This window comes from Chamaea fasciata, unplaced genomic scaffold (assembly GCF_029207755.1).
Source record: "Chamaea fasciata isolate MVZ Bird 193981 ecotype frontalis unplaced genomic scaffold, bChaFas1.0.hap1 SCAF_4, whole genome shotgun sequence".
NCBI classification, from domain to species: Eukaryota; Metazoa; Chordata; class Aves; order Passeriformes; family Sylviidae; genus Chamaea; species Chamaea fasciata.
In genome coordinates, this window is record NW_027094089.1 from 11,143,021 (window position 1) to 11,165,414 (window position 22,394).

The 22,394-nt window shown below is 37.1% G+C and overlaps 1 protein-coding gene across 1 annotated transcript in view; it reads left to right on the forward strand.

Annotated features, from left to right (window-relative positions):
* Positions 1-22,394, forward strand: part of PTPRD (protein tyrosine phosphatase receptor type D) — a 317,656-nt gene that overhangs the window by 255,388 nt on the left and 39,874 nt on the right. Inside the window, exon 28 of the mRNA XM_066180841.1 lies at positions 8,849-9,024. Within this exon, the coding sequence (XP_066036938.1) occupies positions 8,849-9,024 (176 nt within the window). The remainder of the gene's footprint in view (positions 1-8,848; positions 9,025-22,394) is intronic.

Below are 22,394 nucleotides of genomic sequence, written 5' to 3' on the forward strand. Positions count from 1 at the left end.
GGGATGGACACTTGGAATTTTAAAGTATTATAACAGAATGTTAGAATGTAGTGAAGTTTATTATATCCATCTAAGTAGATTTAAGGGAGAATTTACTGATTAAAATACAAACAGATCGAGTTAAAGCAGCTAGAACTGTCATCTTCAACCTCTAGGAAGTAAATAAAAATTCAGGTGGTGGGGAGGGAATGGATAAACATTCTGCATTTTAAAAAGTCTTGTCTATTCTCTTAGGAGATATCCATGACTAAAAGTCTTCTAGAAGTATGTGAATGTATTCACATAATGCCATATATTAAAAGAGGGGAAAAAAAAAAAAAAACTATCATCATTCAGCAGGATTTTTTTTTTTTAAATGGAAAATCTAGAGGCTTTAAAATGCTACTACCACTAGAAAGCTCTGCCTGTAGTACAAATGGGTCAAGAAAGAAAAGTCAAGAAGCTGCTGGTATTCTTATTTATCTGATGACCAGTTGTCAGTAAATCAGCTTTGAGTATTGTCTTGGTTTAAATAGGCAGGTATGTGCTAGGGAAGATTGGAGTCTCCCTTGGACTGTAAGCCCCTCACCCCCTTTTCCAAATTATTATAAATTTGCAATTAAAAGGCTGTCAGGCAAAGATTTTGGGAATAGGTATAGCAGTTCTTTACAGGGCATATCAAAAAAAAATAGAAATGTTGTAGTACAGAAGAATAAGCAAGCAAGCAAACAAACGAGAAATCCTAGAAAACCCTGACAGAGTCAGAAATACAACCTGACGCCCTGTTGGTCAGGGTGTTGGAAGCAGTCCAGAGTAAGTCCTCCTGGAGTGGCAGATGTGGTTCTGTTGGAGTAGAGATGGTCCTGTCGAAGAAAGAGTCTAGTAATGGTGAGATGTAATATGAGGGCCCGGTCTTCCTCCAGGGATCTGGTGGAAAACTGGATACTTGGTGGCACTTGTGGCTCCTTTTTTATCTAAGTGAAGATGGTTTGGCTCCTCCTCCCTGGGTGGAACATCTCACAATAGGATTATGTAGTGTGTCATGTCATTGGTGAGCTTTAATGGTCCATTAGCAGAAGATATTCCTATGGGGGTGGTGGAACAACGAAGAAAGATAAGCAACACTCCACCATCTTGATAAGTAACACTGACCCATTTGGGCAATGATAAGCAACACTGCTCCACCTGGTTTCAACAGATGGAGTAGAATAACATGGTTTGGGGGTTTTTTCGGTTACAAAACCCAAGACAAGTGTGCAGACCATCATTGCAAGATTTAGAATTGTTTGGAGAATTGTGACTACCAAAGAGTAGTACCTGTACAAACTATTTGCACTCTTTCACATTGCATATATGTTGCTTTCTGTAAATAATATATACATGTGCAGGAATTTTATGGCCCCTCACCATACAAGCTTGGAGTGCCTTAGAAACAACAAAAGTATTTAGGTGATGGATACAGAAATATCCATAGAGAATATGGATGCAGAAGGATCAGTGAAGTTGATTTCATGGTGTTAGAGCTCCTATGAAGTAGATTTCATGTAGTAGACTTCATGGTGTCTGTCACGACAACAATGCTGAGACAAGTTGTAGGTGTATGAGTCTACTGATACTGTAATAGTTATAGCTTAAATACTGCTGTTCTTGATATCCTTGAAATCTGCTCCAAACAATTTTTCCTGCATATGTAGCCAATTCTTTTTGTTGGCAAAATCTTCAAGAAAACATCTGGTGGATTTGTTCTTGACTGACTAATGAAGATTTGGTATGTGTTTACTGTGCACACTTATACTGAAACTGGGTTTTGAAGGAAATATCAAACCAGATACCATTTTGTTTCATTTTAGTAGAGGCATTTATCATGTCTTTTAATGTATAATTTAGAGTATAAGTTAATATTTCTATTTAAGAAGAGATTCCTTTGACTGTTAACTGCTTTGTTACTCAGTGTTTAAGAGTTCAAGAGATCACTAAACGCAGCTTCAGACAGCAGTAAAATAATCACAGTATGATGACACCATGTTACATTTCAATATCTGCTTTGTAGTGACGTGCAACGGACTGTGATCTGCACACACTGCCGTGCAATGTGGATAGTGTCCTGATGCAGTGCTCTGTTCTGTGCCTTTCTGGACCTGTGCGGAACAATCTGTTCATTTCCATTCTGGACTTTTAAATAGTAGATAGTTTTTAGACCAAAACAAAACAAATTCATGCTTCCTTTCTTTTTCCTAAAAGAGCTCCTCCTTTTTCCCATTTTTTTCTGCTGGTCACCTTCCAAGTTTCTCTTCTCACCTGCAGATCTTCCAAGTTTCTCAACTTGCCTGCAGATCTTCTACACTCTTAGTTCTTAGTTTGCATACCTACATTTCACTTTTGTCACCTTTCCTTTTCCTTTCTAATACTTTTCTAAACAATCCCTTTGTTGTGCCTAATTCTGCATCTTCTGCTTATCTCTTTTTGACATTGCCTTCTTACCATAAATTCTCTGTAATTCAACATTTCTCTTTGAGACTCCATATCCTGGATCCTTTCCCTCTTCACCAGACTCTTGTAGTCTTCCTAGCTGTGTATTCACAATCCAGATATCTATAGGTTTTCTTTTCCTGACATTTCTTTTTCATTCTTACCTTACTTTGTTAGGATGATATGTAATGAATTTTCCTCATTCTTTGTAAAAGGCCTTCATTTTACAAATATTCATTACTAGAGTACCTTTGCTGGTTTTGTGCTGTTTCTATTTCAGTGAGCCCTTAAAGTAAAGATTTGTGTTTAGACCATTTTGGTTATATTTCCTTAACTATATAGATTTTATGTAACAAAAACATCCACGTAAACATTTGTTACTGGCGCCTAGCACCTGTTTATTGACCAGGCTGATCAAGGAATGCCAACAAAGCTTTTGATACCTTCTCTCATGGTATATGCTTTTGGACAAAAAGTCTAGCATACAGCTGGATAAACAGATCGTGTGATGGGTGAGCAACTGGTTCACAGGTGCAAGGAGTTGCAGTGAATGGTGTGAAATCAGACTGGTGACCAGTCTGGTGACTTGTGGGACCCTGCAGGGCTCCACCTTAGGGCTGGTGCTCTTCAACATCTTCATAAATGACTTGGATGCAGGACTGGAAGGCATACTAACTGTGTTTGCAAGTGAATCGAAATTGAGGAAGCTGTTGACTTCCTTAAAGGCAGGAAGGCCCTGCAGAGATTCCTTGACATATCAGGGGGCTGGACAATCAACAACCACATGAAGTTCAACTGGAGAAAATTTCTACACCTGGGATGGGGCAACCTTGGAAGTACAGATAGGTTGGGGAATGAGATGCTGGAGAGCAGAAAAGGACCTGGAGGAGCAAGCTGAACATGTGCCCTGGCAGCCACGAGGGCCACCCTTGTCCTGGGGGGCATCAGGCACAGCATCATCAGCCAGGGCTGCTGTCACAACCCATGGCAGGGGACACCGTGTCATGGTAAGTTCTCATCAGCTGAACAAAGACACCAGACCATAAGTCAGGGTTCTCATGCTTTTATTGTAGACATGCCTTAACTCCAGCAATCAGACAACTATTTAGACTCAAAAAAGTGTTGTCTTACAAGCCTTTACATCCTTACAATCTGCTTCCACAAAAGTGGTGGCTAACAAGCCCTTAATTTTGTACAGTACACTTAAACAGTTCTCACCTCCTAAAATAAACATCTCAAAGGTGCTGGCTAACAGCCCACAACACATGTCCACAATCTCCCCACTCCTGCAATAAATTTCAGTGTGGAGTATGGGGTAGAATATGACAGCTGTGCTTTGATCAGACAAAGCAAGAGAAAGAGAGAAAAAAGAGTGTCACCAGTCCTTAGATTCCACATTGTTTCTGCACTGTGGATGGTGCAGAGCTGGGGTCGTGCAACAGAGAAAGCAAAAGGGAAAGAGATGAAAAAGAGAGGATAGCAAGGGGTCTGATCTGCATCCTTTTATAGTTAACCTGGTGCATGCCTCTTATGTAAATTAGATTTTTTTTTTACTGTTTTGTTCACACATGCACAACCAGCCTGTGGTTTTTGCTCTGACATTTTTCTAAACACCAGACATTGATTTAAACCAGTATTACAACTTCATCAGCACTCTGAATTCATCATGGTATTTTTCCAACTTGTTTACAAGCATGACAGAATTTAATCCTATTACTTCACACTATTTGTGGACATTACTAAAAGCACATCCTTGGGAAGCAGCGCAGAAACAAAGGTTTATAGTTTAATTTATTCTAAGTAAAAGGCTGTTCAGTACCAAGCCTTTGTAAAGGCTTGAAATAATTTCATTATTTGATCTCAGTTTGTGAATAAAACGTGAAGTATAATTAAAGTTATGTAAGATTATAACTCTCTTCAGGAAATCAAGTGAATCATTCCTAAGGTCTACATTATTAGCCTTGTAGATCTGAGTCTGTGTTGCACTAAGCTGTACTGTCATCTCAGCTCATGAGTTCTCAACATAACTTCAGAGCAGTACAGTTCATGGGTTTTTTAATCTTCTATACTTTAATTGTGGCATTGGCTAATTTTATTTCCTTGCTCATTCACTCTTACTATGTAAAAACTAAACTTCTTTGTTCTCTTGAGATGTTTGAAAATTGATTGTCTTTTTTGCTGAACTACTCATCTGATTCTTCTCCCATTGTGCTTTAGTCCTGTCTGGCTAAATAAAGAGATTGCAGACTCTGGTCATTCATCACCATAGTTGAAAATGCTACTAGAAAATAGTTACGGTAGAATCATGGTTCAGGAGCTTGGTCTTTAACTGACTTCTTGTACAGAAATGTGTATCTGCTTTCATGAAACTTGTAAAAGTCAGGTTATACTGCATTGATTACCCTAAATTTAGACTTCAGGTATGCCATCCTAAAGGTACAGTAAATCCCACTGATGCCAAAAGACTTAGGTAAAGTTCATATCAATATTACACAATTTGGTTGTTTGTCCCTTTCTTGACCCATGGTTTTAAAGAACAACTGTTCTCTTAACTATGAAACCCAGATTTAAGTAATGATGGCAATTGTTGCTGTGCTTGTGGGTACGTTGCCTTCAAGCTATGGCAGCTAACAAAAGTTTGCAAGATTTCATTGTAGTGCAGTCAGACTGGTTATGATTTGATTGCTTTTGCACTATTAGACTTGACAGAAAATTGTTCCATTTTCTCAGCTCAGAAGGAGGTTATGGCCAAAAAAGTAATTTCAGAAATGGACATTTTAATATTTAGATTTACTTGTCTTTGATGAAATTTTATTCTTTGTCAGTGTACATATTTACCAATATTCACATATTTTATTTGTTATTTTTAACAAATTCATTAGTCCTGTTATGATAAGGCACCTTCCCTAGAGGGCTTTAAGGATTTTGGAGTAGGATGTGAAAGTGAGGTCATGCATGAAAACAGTGATGAAAAGAGACCCTGTGAGAAATCTGTATGATACTTAGAGGGACTGTGAGAATGGATGGAGAACAGAGAACATACCTAATGGATGCTGTGTGTGAGAGAGAGAGTGGAGCTGAGCATTCTGAATCAAGTTGTTCTCTTGATCTCAGCAGAGGTAAAACCCCATTGAATACTGTATTCTGCTAGAGATAAATCCTTGATGAAAATCTCAGTGCAAGTGTTGGAGCAACACATTTTTGTTTGCCTTTTTTTTCCCCCAAAAAAAATTCATTGGTTAATTCATTAAGAGTTGCTTAGGTTCTGTAGTAAATGGGTTTTCATGTCCATGCCCCAAGTATATCCTCATTTTGTGCAGGGAAGCTGACTTGCCTTGTATTTTTTATAGCTAAATGACATACAGAATTTTATGAGTCCACTTTACAGAAATCAAGTGGAGAAACAAGTGAAAATTTCTACTTTAATCTAGATTTGGAGAAATGCTCTTTGCAATTGTCAGTAATTGTTAATTCTTTTTTCTTGAATCTTAGTTCAAGGAAGGTGTAATCTGGAAGCTTTTCTTCATTCTAATTTTAAGAATTAGAATTTTTTTTAAAATTCAGGAGTTATATATTTTAATATGATTTATCAATAAGTTTCATACAAATTAGTAAGTAGAAAGAGTATTTACAATCTTAGGCATTCTGATTTTTTTTACATCAGGTACTAGTATTCATTGCTAAATTTATAAAGATCATTCTTTAGAGAACAGATTGTAATAGTTCCCATGCTTAATTTTCACACTGAGTTTCTGCATTATCAGTTCCAGAGGACAGCTTTCCCAGATCATTTAACGTCTTTACAAAGTGTTGTTTTTCATTTTTTCCCTCAGGCTTTTATTTATAACGTGCTTCAAAGTATGATACCAGTCATCATAATGTAATTATAATTTATGCAGAAAACATTTTTTAGCAGCTTCCTCAGTTCCTTTGGTAATAATACCGAGTTGGTGTAAATTTCTCCTGTTGGCTTCATTCTTCTTTCTCATCTGTTCTGTGAAAAAATGTTTTATTATCTTGATAGAGGAAAAAAATGCAGCATTGTGCCTAGCAGTTGTATTTTCTATATCATTAATTCCAATATGCACAATAAGAAGTGTCACATAAAACAGCTTCAGGTCTACAAAAGTGATGCTTTTGAACTCTGCTTTCTGTCTTTTATGGCGGGAAATCATGCTTTTCAGCTATAGAGTGTGCAGGTTAATAAGATTTTTGGTTTTGTGGGGTTTTTTGGGGTTTTTTTGGTTTGGTTTTTTTTTGTTTGGTTGGGGTTTTTTGTTTGTTTTGTTTTGTTTGGGTTTTTGTTTGTTTTTGTTTTGTTTTGTTTTGTTTTTCTTCTCCTGAAAGAGACTTTCAGTCAGGTCAAATTAGTCAGACAGTCTTCCTGTGTCCATTCATGCATCTTGCCTGAGGAGTGCCATTTTCTGCCTCTGTTGTAACCCTGAAGTTACAAGGTCTTTCTATCTCTGAAATATTTTGTCAGGTTTTTCTTCTAATTGTGTACAGAAAGTAAAAACAAATTAAAATTTTAGTTTAAATATTATTTGAATATATAAAACAAGAACATATGTGAAACTTTATCAAGCATGAAGGCCTGATAATTTTTTTTTTTTTGCTAGACTACGGTTGCAGTAACCCATAATCTGAATAATTTCCAGATTATATTGTATTTTACTTACTGTGACATTTAGTTGGTGGGTTCTTTCTACTGCTAAGTAATTAGTGGAATGAAACAGTCAGGCTTACCCTGAATGAGTGTTGAAACTATTAAAATTATAGCTTTAAAGGAACAGTCAGTTTTAAAGAGGTACCCCTAATTTCCATTCAAATTCAAAGTATTTTCGAAGATATTTTTATATGCATGGGACTTCTAGCCAGGAAAGACAGAAGTGTGCAGCTCTGGTAATTCCTGATGCAGGAGATGATGCATAAGAATAGATTTGAAGATTTGGTTTCTGAGAAGAATCTTGGGAAATATTTATTTACAATTTATTCTGTTTCATAGCTAAAGAAACTCAATTGTATTGCATTGTGAAGGGAAAACAGTCATAGCTGTAGGATAAACTTGGAACTAGTATCACCACCTTCACTTTCTTTTGGAAGAGTTTGTGGAACCTGCGCCTTTTCTTGGGGTTGTAGACTTCTGCATGGCAGGTTGGGTGTGTAAATATAAATCATTCATTTCTGCTCAAAGTAACTTCTGTCGGTTACTTCAACGAAGCTGGCTAAGGTGCAGATATCTATATTCACCTAATTGACAGTGTTTTGCCATTGAGCCAGCACAGATCTCACGTGAGTATCTTGGTTCTTACTCTAGTGAGTAATAGCAGTGACATAAAAACTGTCCCTTCAGTGCTTTATCTTTGAACATGCACATAGTCTGTGTTAAAAGCTGGGCATTGCACTACTGAATTCAGCAGTGTTCTGAGAATTTTAAGTACATTTTTATCCATTTCCATGAGCATGACTGCCTTATTAGTGCAGACTTGGAATGTGACCTTTGCTTCAGCCAATTCACCTCCTTGGCCTGGGTAGGCAGCATGTTCCAACTCCCAGTCCAGGCATACTCTGAGTATCATAAAATACATTACAGTTAGGAACTAGCCTGCTTCCTATGGGGCTCTAAGAGTGGACATGTGTCTGGTAGACACAGCTGAAGTTCCTGTATAGGTCTTGTCCAAAATACCTGAGCCTCAAGCAAATAATGGTGTGGCTCCCATGTGCCCACAAGTCTTGGATACCACCTCTTTTCATGCTTTTAATTGTTATTCAGTCTTGCAAAGGTCTTTATTTCATGCACACAGCATATAGAAAATTTCATTGTTTCTTAAATCTGACTTACATAATGTGTTTTGTTACAATAAAACTCATAATTATCTTCCCATTTAATGGGGAGAATGGATATAGCAGTGATATTAATAGTCGTGACAATATTTTTTTCCCTTCTGTATTTAAAGGAAATGCAGTGACCTCAATAGGAATGTTTGAGGAGCCTACCCAGGGTGTCTGATTGAGAGCCCTCCCTGTCTGTCCCAGGTAGAGACTGCCATATTTTGGGTGTCTGCAGGCACCATCAGGCCAGCTTTTAAATGCTGTTGTGTTGACCTCCAGGTCTCTCCACCTGATACAGATTTTCAGGCTTCTTTTATACTTCTTATCAAACCAAGTCTCTTGTTTCGAAAGAATAGTTATTCCCAGAGAGACCGCCATGCCTCTTGACTCCACAAATGGCATACACTCAGTTGTAAGTACCCATGTGCTGTCTGGCATGCAGCAAGCCAAGATTCATCAAGCCAGCTGTATCACGGGATTTTTCAGCCCTTGTACAGCTGGACAGCACAGAAATTCTGCCCTCTCTTTGCAGGTGTGTCAGGCAATTTTCACTCTCCTCTCTTTGCAGGCATACCAGGCAGTGACTACATCAATGCCAACTACATAGATGGATACAGGAAGCAGAATGCTTATATAGCAACACAAGGGGCATTGCCAGAAACCTTTGGTGACTTCTGGAGAATGATGTGGGAGCAACAAGGTGCAACTGTCGTCATGATGACAAAACTAGAGGAGAGGTCCAGGGTAAGAAGAATTTATACGAGGTTAATAATACTGTACCTGAAACATCACTAATGTCAGATTTTTGTTTCCTTCATGTATGTTTGCGTGCCTTCTTTATATGTGTAAAAACTGATATTTTTTTTAGGTTACCATGAGTTAAAAGTGTCTACACCATGAAAATCACTTATATATAGGACATATTGCTTTCACTGTGAAACTACCAAGTCATGACACTTATTAATATGTTTTTATGCTCTGGAAAAAAATTAATTTTTTGATCACAATGGTTTGGGGGGTTGTTTTCATTTTAATCATGTTGGAAATCTTATGACATGATCAAAAGACTAGTGATTTCTCTGTAGTAATAAGAATATGATTGTATCGTTCTGAGGAAATTAAAGTATGTCAACAGCATTCAGTTCTCAGTTTTAAATGGTATAGATTCAGCGTTAACATCAGTGAGGATTTGGATTTGCAATTATCTGTGGTATTTCAAATTCAGTTATGCAGATCAAAGTAAAATTAGGGAAGTAAAGCACTAAAACATAAGGCTGTTGTTCTGTTATTAGCAAGATAGTATTCAAATAATAGAACTATAGATTCTATATAATAAAATGTGTGCTATATGTAAAAGGAAATAAAAAATAGTAATTAGAGGTTTTTATAAGATAAAGAAAGTGATAGAAAGTGTAGTAACTGGCCATGGTGTGTTGCATAAAGATTTCCTAATGGGTCTGTATTTGGTGGCATTTATCAGTTCTAAGAGTGGATGTTATTGGAGAGTAGAGAATAAAAGGAAAAAAAAATAACACAAGAGGAGAAAGATGGAGGGAAAGAGAAAAGAGAAAAACCATCGTTAGTAGCCAGTCAGGAAGACAAACTAGTATTTAGCCCGCGGTGGTGGTTCCTCCATCCAACTTTTTCTACAGAAACTGTATTTTGTGTCAAGATGTACTTTCAGATCTCATGGGTTGTTCGCGCTCATGGTGCTGTTTCCATTGCTGGAAGCACACATTGGCTAGGGAGAACGCTACACAGCTGGTTCATTGCTGAGCCTTCTGCAAACACATTTGTGTGTCCTATATCATAAGCCAGAAGCTTCAACCAAACGCTGAAATCAGAATGGGGAAGAAGTAATTCTACCATCAATGGTAATCACTTCCCTTGGGACCCTGCCATAACAACAAGTAGAAGATTTTTCAAATCCAGGAGATGAATAACAGACAGGACTGTCACAGAAAAAACACTGCCACAAGCAGTCTGAGTTACACTGTCCTAGAAGACTGTGTGAAGGGGCAGGAAGCTGCAAGTGGGAAGCAGGCTGCAGGACTGCAGGTGGAAGGCGGAAAAACCTAAGGTATCAAGGGCAATGAGTAAAAAATTAGGTAAATGCAAGGAGTTAAAAAATGCCATAAGTATGGAGGATCAAGAAGAGTTCAGTAATATAGAAAGACATAAGGGAGGAGGACAAATGATTTATCATCCAGACTGGTTTTAAATCAGTAAAAGTATCTTACAGAGGTAACAGGATAATAGTTGATATTTCAGTAGTTCATGGATGAGCGCCATTTCAAAATGAAAATATTTCAGCATGTGTCAGCTTGGAACAGGGTGGAGTGCACCATAAAGCCTAATGCTGTACTGTTTTGGCATTTTCATATGCTTGGATACCTATAATTGCTATGATTACATAACTTGAACCTCTTGGCAGCAGTCATTCCCTACTGGAGTCTTACCAAAATGCGTATATATTTATTCTTTCATGCTTTCCATCACTTCTATAAGTAGATTAGGCTTTTTGCAGTTCAAGCAATGTATAGCATTCTGATTATAGAGTCACTTCCCACATGTAACTTCAACCCACATTTACACCACTGCTTTCTATATACCTGATGGCAATTAGTACATAGCAGAGGGTAATTGTAGCAGAATTTTTAGTTTTATCTTGGGTCTACAGACCTTGTCTAGTCTAGGCACTGCCTGCTTGGAATTGAGAAAATAAAATTTTGCCCATTTCTTCACTAATTATTTCTTTAAAGTTGCTGTTAAATGACACCAGAGCAAAGAAAAAATTGGTTCTTAATAAGCAGCCCATTGCAAAAGGTATACTTAAGTACTTGAAAGTTTATCTTAATTCTGCAGGCTACAGACAGCCACTGTCTAGAAGGATGTTTAGATGTAACTAAATTAAATTCTTCTCATTCTCTCCAATAATTGCCTAGCAGAGTTTTAAGCTAACTCTAGCCTTTGTTGGCTGCACCCAAAAAAACCACTGATCAGAATAGTAATCACCTCTAGAGTGATTAGCATTCAGAAGCAATACATTCCCTAAATGGAATGAGAAACTAGACATTCTAGTCAATGGATTGCTCATGCATTCAGTGCTTATATTCACGTATTTTTTGTGCATAATTTAGTGCCTTATGTGTTCATAGGCTGAATTTGATGCATTCACTACAAAGCATTACACACCACCTGTGCAGTACATAACTCAGCTCCCAATCTCAGAATCTGCAGTCTCTGTGAATATGGAATACCACTTACCTCTTCTAATACAGTAGCTGCATGTAATGTAATTAATGGTATTGATGGTGAGGCAGCAGTGGGAATCCCTGTATAGGAAAAAAACCAGTGATGAGATTACATTGCTATTTTTTCTCATGCTGTCATTTTTATATAGCATATTCTTGCAGTAGGAAAACAAGTGAGATTTCAAACATGAAATATAAGCACTGTTACATATCATTAGGGATGAAGAGCTTTGCTAATTTTGTTTCTCTTTCTCCTTTGATTCTGTTTTGATTGCTTTTGTGTTTTGGCAGCCTGATCATTATTCCTGCTGCAAGGCAAGATTGTTTCTCCCTGGAAGTTTCTGCTTTCCATCTCCATGTCATCATTTCTTTTTAGCTAGCTTTTTGTCATTATGTAGTCTTGCAGCTTGGTATCAGCCTTTTTAACCTGGACTGCATAGATAAAGATGAGGATTTTAATTGCATCTGCAGAAACAAAGTTGATTCATTAGCATGTGTTAGATGTCTGAGTGACTTCAGATTTGAGAATGTTCATATTTTACAGCTGAGTAGATCAAATGAAGATGTTACAGTGAATTCATTATTCTTTTGTTTGCCTATAAGGAAGCTGCAGGAAAAAAAGATCTTTCACTTATAACCTTTCACACTTAGTTGGTTTCATATTAAATATTGTCACCTGAATTTCCCTTGACCTAAACCAGACTACAGTGAGAAAGTCAGTCTCATCATTCAGCTACCATGAAAATAATTTGTATAAAAAAGGATTATATACACTGGCAGTGCATGGAACAGTGTTAGTAGCATTTTTTTCATAGTTACAAGTTTAATCTTAGTGAAATAAAAAAACAATATTGATGGTTGTAAATGAGAGATTAAAAAAAGAAAAAAGCAGTCTTGTGTTATACTAAGGAAATATGTAAAACATGTTAAACTGTAATGTGTGATACCTCTCTCTCCTACTTCTCTGTCTTCTCCTCTACACCAAGCAGTACAGATTAGATTTTGTTGTTGGGTTTTGTGGGGGTTTTTTTGTTCCTTGCAATTAATTGGATGTTCTGAGTACTCACGGTCTGTAGTGAATTTTATGAATGATCAGATGAAAAATTTCTCTTTATAGTGAAACATAACATTGCTTCCAACACTAAACATCTAGTCCTGCCTCCTTTTTCAAGGCAGGATACTGTTGTAGATTGTCCACTTGCAAGAGAATTCAGTCCTTTCCTTCTTTGCTTAGTAATTCTGTGCTTTGAATACATTTGCTCTGTTATCTTGGAACTGATATAAAATATTTACTTCTCTCCCTAACCTTATTACAATATTTTCTGTATTGGGAACCCATTACCTAGGCTTAAAAACTTTTAACAACAACAACAACAAAAAAAAATCACGTCAAAGCTAAATGGAAGTATAATGACACTATCAAGTGTCAACTATTGGCAGCTAAATGACAGTATAATGTCAGTATCAAGTTGATATTGAGCCAGATTCTGAACTTCCTTACTCATGAGGAAGGCTTTTGTTTTCATAGTGGTACTATCAGCTTGATTCAACTTTGCTAATGACCGAGTGAATACATGAGGAAATTGCATTTGTGGCATTCTGTTAGCCTGATCCAAACACCTGTTTGACTGTCATGAAGTGGATATCATCATCAATATTATAAGCAAAAATTATCTAAAAAACCGTAAGTGTAGAATAATCCTGAGTCTTCATTGGGAAGGGGGAGTTTGAAACATGTCCAGTAGAAAAGTCATGTATCCTGTCTCAGATTTTGTCCCCCATTATTGGTACACATGGGACTATTTGCCTGGGTCTTGTATTTGTTCTTTAAGAACATCAAAAGGTAGTTGAAAATCCCTTGACTTATCTTCTCTCCACTTGTCACTGACTCCTGAGAGAGTTCGGAGAAATGCTAAATGGATGTTTCCTGGTATTACTGAAATGCTAAATAGGAAATCCTGCTGTTCCAAGTGTCAAGCATCAGAACACTTCCATCTGAGCATTTCAGCTACTTTTTATAGATTTATAGACTATTCTATGTGTAAGAAAAATGGAAAATGGGTGACAGTAGAAACATAAAGCAGATAAAATGATTGTTAGGGGTTTGTTTTGCTTAGTGGGTTTGGTTGGGTTTTTTAAGGAGGATGTAATAAATGAAATCAGGGAAGGTTTATTCAAATTCAACTAGTACAAAACCAACAAGTTGAAAACACAGTGGAAAATGTAATTGTACATTGGGATTCCTTAGTGAAAACAGCTTTGAAAAAGACTTTGGTGACCAAAGATTTCTAAGTCTTGCTGTAGGCAAGGAAAAAATAAAGGCAGGTCTGGGAAGAATGCTACATTTTTCTATTGAAAATGTGCATGTTGCTAAGATTTTTCATGAATCTTCATTTTTTGATGGCAGAGTAGGCACTGATATCTAATCTATCTGACTTCATAGCTTAGACAACGCACCACAGTACATAATAAGCAAAGAAAAATAAGAATTCAGTTTTCTTTCTGTATGAAATGGATGAAGCAGATGTTTATGCAATTGTGATGAGGTTAGTTTTCCATTTGTTGTGCAGGGCTTCTGCAGCAAATTTCAGATCTTTCCTCCTAAGTATGTTTGGGTAATACTGGAAGTTTTATCTGTCAAAATACTGCATCAAAAGTAAGTGACAATTAGAAATCTTCACTAAAGGAGAGAAAAGTCAGCAATAGGTGCACTTTAAAATTCATTTAAGAATATTGTCAATACAGTCCCAAATGTACCTGTATTCTACTGCATTTAGCCAAAATGTAGTTGATTTTTGCAGAAGACTTTCACTGGTGTTTCATATTGGGCAGCACACGTGTGTAAAAGTGTGTGGCTTTTTAAAATAAAGCTGTGAAATATATTTATATAGGAAAATATAAAAATTAATTTTAGCTGTGCTTTGTAGCAACTGAAAAAATCGTGTCTTTAGCTGGTAATTGGTAAGATAGCATATAATTCAGCAGATTGTATTGTTTTGCTAGAGAAATTAAATGTGCAGTTTTGTCATTGTTCATTCCCTAGTTTTAATGGCAAAGCAGTACCTTCTGTACCAATAATGTACTACCAGAATTTTATTTCACTTCTTTAGTGCTCACTGCATTCTAAGATATGAGTCAGATGAAGAATGAATGAGAGTGCTGAGGGGGAAAAAAAGGAAAACACAAAATCAAGTATACCATATGTTCACCAGATTTACAAAAATAAGAAAAAAAAATGTATAGTTTTTTTAGTGGGGTTTGTTTCAGTGTAACAGAAAGCTATGGCCACAGTCCAAGAATTCCTACACCATCTTACGGGGTAGAGTCACCAGTTGTAATGTCAGAATTGTAAAACTCAACCATAACTGTTTATTATGAAAAATTTCTCAGGGGCACAAGGGCAGGAACATGGTCAGCTCTCACTAGAATGTCAGCAGTGATAGGTGATTAATGCATGTAAGAATCTAATCCAATAAAGCTTAGGGTTTCTTTTTCTAGGCACATTTCAGGTGGAAGAGTTGTTCCAAGCTGCCTCAGCTAAAATTCATACTATTAATATCATACAGTAAAATAGCTGTGGAAATGCCATACTATAAGTATGGTTAATTTTGTGTGATGGAGTTGCTTTTACCCACTACATAGGCTCAGAGTCTGGTTATTTCAGTTTGTATACATTTGAAGTTGAAAACATTCAGAATTAATGCCCCATGTGAAAAGATGTTGGTAAATTACAAAGAATCTAGAAGACAACAGTCATGAGCAGATGCTGGAGAAATAGTCAGAAAGATTTTGTATTTGTTTTATATATAAGAGAGTGAAGGAAATCATAGTAGTCTTTCAGCATGTGAAAGACTGTTAAAAAATTTCATCAACCATTTTTCTTGCCTTTGGGGTTTAAGGAAGAAGAAATAAACTTTGCAGAAAAAATAATTTATATTGAGCAGTTAAAGAATTTCCAAAATGTAATGTCAAGAATGGAGCAAGCTTTGTAGGATACTCAGTGCAGTCTCAATTGTAAGCTTTCAAGAACTGTTTGCACCAGAGTCTTACCTGAAATGGTCTCAAGCTGGTATTGCCAAAAGTATTTTTCAAGGCAACCATCTAGATTTTTCATGTTATTATTCTGTGTGGTTTCTTTTAGCTGTTAGGGTAAACTGATGGTTTTCTATAAAAATATCATTTCCCTGAAGCAAATGTATAGCAAGCGGTTTAGTCAAAATCATATTCTAACTCTGTAATTTGACTTTATTTTCTTAGTTCCTTTGCTTTGTGCTTGAGGTAAAGTAACACATACATTAATACCTCATATAATTATTCTCTTAATACAAACAGAGGAACTATTCCACATGTACAAAATGCACTTTGGCATTTTGAGTTAGAAGATTAAAATAATCTCCTTATTTGTTTTCAAAATTGAGTGAATGTAGAATCTTGGAATCATTAAAGTTGGAAAAACCTTCAAGCTCACAAAATCCAACCTTTTACCAAACACCCCCATGGCTGCTAAACCATATTACAAAGTGCTATGTCCACTTGTATTCTGAACACTTCCAGGGATGGTGACTCCCTCACTTCCCTGGGAAACCTGTTCCAAATCCACTCCATTCTTTCATTGAAGATTTTTTTTCCTGATATACAACCTTAACCTCCCCTGTTGTAGTTTGAGGCCTTTTCCTCTTGTCCTGTTGCTGGTTGCCTGGAAAAGAGATTGATCCCTACCTTGCCACAAACTCCTTTCAGGTAGTTCTAGAACACAATAAGGTACCCCCTGAACCCTCTTTTCTCCAGGCTGAACAACCATCGTATCCTCAGCCTCTCTTCATAGGACTTAGGTTTGAGACCCTCCACAGGCTTTGTGCCCCTCTCTGCAGCAAGATTAGTTCATGTTTGGTTTATCATTGTAGCATATTTACTTCAGCACATGGTCCTCTGTCAAGCAATTTGAGGCTTGAAAATGTCAGAGAGTAGATTTAGTATTGTTTATCAAAAAGTAATCCTACTTTTCTGTATTTCCTAGATAATGTTAAAAATTTAAGGCCAGTTGTCCTTTGTGGCAAGTAGTAAGTCAGGAAAATTTAAGTTCTTCCAACAGGTTTCCCTGAAAAAGAATATTATGATTTGCATTTTGTGTCATTTACAGAGCTTCTCCTGTGTCCTAAGAAAGTTAATACATACAGCTGGCTATTGAGGTTGGTAATCAATTCTTTTGCTGGGGAAATTTCCTGGTTCATGTAACAGGAACTGTATGAAATACATTTATGAGATAAAAAACTTCATCTGTGTATTAAACTAGCTATAGAAAGCTCACCTGCACTTAAAGTTCCATTCAGAAATCAAAATCCAGACTGAGACCTCTAGGTCCACAAAAGGTCCAATGTTCACATTAGTTTTGTTTCATGTGAACCAAAGACATAATAATAGTGGAACTTTTTTGATGTGATGTTTCTTTCTTTTCATCCTTTAGTTTCACTGATATTTTACATTATGTTCATATCAGCTTAAAGAGATAGTTCTCTTTTATGAAAAATAGTAGATCTTCATTACAGCACTTGAATAGCAGGCTGAAATGTTCAATATGTTCTTCATACTGTAATATCTTATTCAGTTAGGGGATTATTCAGGCTGCACGGAGTGATCAGCCTTGAGTACAAGAGGATGAAACAAAAAGTAGTCAGCACATTCACTTTCCCAGTCAGTCCATTCATTTAAACCTTTTCAAGACCTTTTTGGAAAATCTTGCTGAATTTCACTGTTTGACAGACTCATCCTTTAAAATGAATTCATTAAAACTATGTCTTCCCTGCTGTTAGAAAGAACTTAAAATTGATATCATTGATATCAGCAATACAGTTTTGAACTGTTCTTTGCTTGTGTAAGTGAAGATGAAAATTGAGATAGAGGACACTTTCGAACATGCCCAATATTCCTTTCAATATCTGTTTCCTTTTTTCCTTTTTTTTAAAGAACCATACCACACTCTTTCATGAGGATCAGAATGGAAAAATTTTGGGGATAATCTCTTTAATTAATCATCTTTCAGTGTTAGCTGTTAACCTACTAATTATATCTTAGAAATTTCAGAAAGTAGAGCTGTAATCAGGGTGGATTTTAAGCTTTAGTAGAAGACTAAAGCTTGTTATGGATTGATTAGCTTATGGTTCATTTCTGTTTGCCTCCAGATTCTTACTGGAACTTTTTTTTGCAGCTACTGCAATTAGGACGAAAATCTAAAACTTATTTATGACTATGAATTTATATTTTAATCTTTCATTTAGACCTAAACTGAAGTCAGTGAGTGACACTAGAGCAAATCTTGTTTAAATAAAATTGGAAAACTGATTTTTATTTTTTTTATCTTTACATTATAGTGTCAAATACTATTGTCAATGTCTTTTAGCTTTAGAGTCAAATCAGCCTAATCTTTAGGTGGCAAGACATTGTTGGAAAAAGAAAATGGCTTCAGAGTAACATCTGTTTGGAGAGAGAACATTAGCTGAAATGTCTGAGGCAGTAAACTAGCCTGATAGGGTTTGAGACGGGTTCCATCACCCACAACTGGCATTACCTTCTTTATTGTATAGCTGGTATTACCATTCAGCATAATTTCTTCTTCTTCCGTTATTGAAGAAAGATCATCTGAAAATACTATAGAAAATTCTGTCCAAAAGTAATTTTTTAGTAAGAAAACCAGAGCAAGAAATTATGTACTACTGATACTTTGTATTCTAGATTTAGTATAATTTATATACTGTTCTTATAGCAAATAATGTGCTATTTGTACCTGCCTGACATTAGTTTTCTGTCTCTTTCCTGATCTTTCTTCGTTTTGTCCTTATAAACTTAGATGGCTTGTAACAGCTGGTTCATGTGTTAAGAATCACCTGAAGGAGCTTTTCAGCCTGAATGATGAAACTTAATGCTGGAAAATTATTTCTCTACCCCTTGAATGTCAGAAATCTTTGTATTCATATGTTCATATGGAAATACACTTCCCTTAGCTCTGTTGATGCATAGCAGCATGTTCTCTAGTGTCTGTGACTTGTTGAAGTGTGAATATCCATGAATATTAGGAACTCTGTAGCTGAAATCCTTCAAGTCTGAAAATGTCTCAAGCTTCTCATTTTTAATGGAAAAGGATGCATTTACATTTTTTTATAGCTTTGCTTTCAGCAAATACTTGTACTTCAATGAAGAGCAAGGATTTGCATGGTCTGAGTGGAACAAATGTAAAGAAAGAAAATATGTGTATGTTTGAGAGGCAAATTATGAGAATGTGCCTATCATTAGTTATATATTCTAACTACATTTACTACTATGGTACTTCAAAAGATTTCTTAATATATTTAGTCATTTGAGAGCTGCTCTCATATTGTATGTAGTGGTTTTGGCAGTGTGCAGCTTATGACTGTGGGTTGGTTGATGGTGTCAGGGAGCAGAATGGTCCCCCTGTTATCCCGGAGGAGGCAGCCAGAGAACTGCTGAGCTGCTTGGATGTTCATAAATCTGTGGAACCAGATGGGATCCATCCCAGGGTGATGAGGGAACTGGCAGATGAGCTTGCAAAGCCGCTCTCCGTCATTTTCCAAATGTCCTGGCTTACTGGTGAGGTTCCAGATGACTGGAAGCTGGCCAGTGTGACACCCATTCAAAAAAAGGGTGGGAAGGAGTATCCTGGTAATTATAGGCCAGTTAGCCTGACCACAGTACCTTGTAAGGTAATGGGACAGTTTATATTGAGTGTCTTCACGCAGCACTTACAGGATGGGCAGGGTATCAGACCCAGCCAGCATGGGTTTAGGAGGGGTAGGACATGTTTGATCAACCTGGTCTCCTTTTATAAGCAGGTGACCCACCTGGTGGATGCAGGAAAGGCAGTGAATGTTGTCTATTTGGACTTCAGCAAGGCCTTTGACACTGTCTCCTACAGCACACTCCTGGAAAAGCTGGCAGCCCATGGCTTGGACAGGAGCACTCTTTGCTGGGTTAAGAACTGGCTGGATGACCAGGCCCAGAGGGTGGTGGTGAATGGTGCTGCATCCAGCTGGCAGCCAGGCACCAGTGGTGTTCCTCAGGGATCTGTGCTGGAGCCTGTTCTGTTCAATATCTTTATTGATTACATGGATGAGGGTATTGAGTCTTTCATTAGTAACTTTGTAGATGACACTAAGCTGGGAGCATGTGTCGATCTGTTGGAAGGTAGGATGGCTCTACAGAGAGACCTGGAACGGTTGGATGAATGGGCAGAGTCCAATAAGATGCCGTTTAATAAGTCCAAGTGCTGAGTCCTGCATTTTGGCCAAAATAACCCCCTGCAGCATTAGAGGCTGGGGACGGTGTGGGTGGAGAGTGCCCAGGAGGAAAGGGACCTGGGGGTACTGGTGACAGCAGCCAGCTGAACAGGAGCCAGCAGTGTGCCGAAGTGGCCAAGAAGGCCAATGGCATCCTGGCCTGTATCAGGAATGGTGTGGCCAGCAGGAGCAGGGAGGTCATTCTTCCCCTGTACTGGGCACTGGTGAGGCCACACCTCGAGTGCTGTGTCCAGTTCTGGGCCTCTCAGTTTAGGAAGGACGTTGAGATGCTTGAGCACGTCCAGAGGAGGCAATGAGGCTGGTGAGGGGCTTGGAGCACAAGCCCTGTGAGGAACAACTGAGGGAGCTGGGGTTGTTTAGCCTGGAGAAAAGGGGACTCAGAGGTGACCTTATCACTCTCTACAACTTCCTGAAAGGTGGCTGTGGTCAGGTGGGGGTTGGTCTCTTTCTCCAGGCGGCAACTGGCAGAATGAGAGGACACAGTCTTAAGATGTGCCAAGGGAAATAAAGGTTGGAAAAAAGGTTTTTTACAAAAAGGGTGATAAAGTACTGGAATTTTCTGCCTGGGGAGGTGTGGAGTAACCGTCCCTGGATGTGTTCAAAAAAAGACTGGATGTGGCACTTAGTGCCATGGTTTAGTTGATGTGTTAAAACATGGGTTGACTCGATGATTTTGAAGGTCTCTTCCAACCTAGTGATTCTATTATTCTGTGGTAGGAAAGTATTAGTAAAAGCGATGCTTGTCAGTACTTGTAATTTTATTTCTCTTAAAAAAACCACTCTTTTAAATCACCACTGAGTTATTTCACACTCATATGTCTGCTTCATTCATCTTGCCATCTTTAGTGGCAGGCAAGACAACATTAGATAATTACTAGTTAAAACTGTTCTCATGTACAGTTAGTGACGCAGAAAAACTCTCATTAGGTGCGTGTGAATATAGTCTGCTAGGGAAAAGATCAACTTTTGGAACTCACAGCTACATGGATAAGAAAAAGGTGATGACTATGAGGTGAGGGCTCATCAAAGGTATATTAGAAAATTACTGTGACAATAGAAACACTGTAATTCTATTTCTGAGGAGGGCTGGTATTGCCACATTAAATTTTTTTTCCAAATAATTTACACAAGCAACGAAGAAATGGCTCTTACTACAGAGAAAGTAAACATAAACCAAAAAGCTAAGGCAAGAACATGTTCGGCAGAAAAAATTTAATATTGACTTGTTGACATTTAGTGTTAAATTTTGTATGACTCAAGGGACTTGAGATTTTTTTTCTGAAAAGAAGATAGAATGTGTAACCTCTTCCAGTTCAAGAGCTGAAGACTTGGATCTTAACATAGAAAAAAAAACATTTGGAAAGAACTCTGTCTCAGAAAGTAGTGTCTTACCAATTAACTTGTATTATCTGGTTTTCTGCTGCCAGTGAAGTCCAATAGAAAACATTTTTTTGATCTCTCACAAAGATAAATTGGACTCTAAATTGTTAGGAGTATTGGGAATATAAGGTTTATGATCACAGAGCAGAAGAGGGTAGGGGGCACATAAGGACACGTCTCTGAAGAAGACCTCTTGTTCTGAGAAAAATCAATAGGCAAAAGGGACAAAAGATGCATTCAATCAACTTATGCTTCATGTGCTCTTCCAGAAGGTCAAACCCACATCGACCTGATATCAGGTTTTCTTTCTAAAAGAATTGATACTTATTTTCATCAGTTTCCACTTCCAAATAACATATCTACTACTCTACAAATTGAGTTCCTTATTGAACACTTAGTGTCTGCTTCCAGCAGCAGTTCTCTGCAGCACACAGCTCTCACAGAAAGTATTTTAGAAAAATTATACCATAATTGAAGTTTATGTTAGATAAACTAGTACATAAAAGAAAAGCCAAACAAAATCTGCACCTAAAGGAGCATACACATTTATTTTTTCCTAGCATAACTGAAAAGGAGCAGTTTTCTATGGCATTGTAAGTCCACGTAGATTACTAACATTAGATTACTCCAGAAAATAAAAATAAAACAAACATTTTCTGTCATTTTCAAGCTGATCAAATTTTGTTGTTAGCAAACTGCAAGCTGGTTAGTTTTTCAGGAATGCTTTCTTGAAACTAGTACTGCTTCTATGAGCATGCAATTTTTATGTGAGATCTGCAGGGTGAAGAAGAGAACAACTTATTTAGGCATGCAAAGGCACAGCTAAAATTTTCTCTCTTGTTTTAATTAAAAATTCATTTTTATTAATTAAAAAATCTTCAAAAACATCAAGTTTATTCAGAAGTTTATACTAAACTTGTAGTTGCTAAGATTAAAAATTACAGTTATTATGTATCAACACTTTCCATGAAAAAATGTGTCATTCTTTTTGAATTAATAAATATTAAACCTCAACTTGTGTGTTTAAAAGACAGCTAACCAATACAGACATGTTGCATTGTTTCTATATTGCTAAAAAAGTGAAGCTAGATTTACTATAATTATATATAATGTTCTCAATTGAAAACATGCTTTTTTTTAGTTTGGTTAATGAAGACCAAATAGGCAAGTA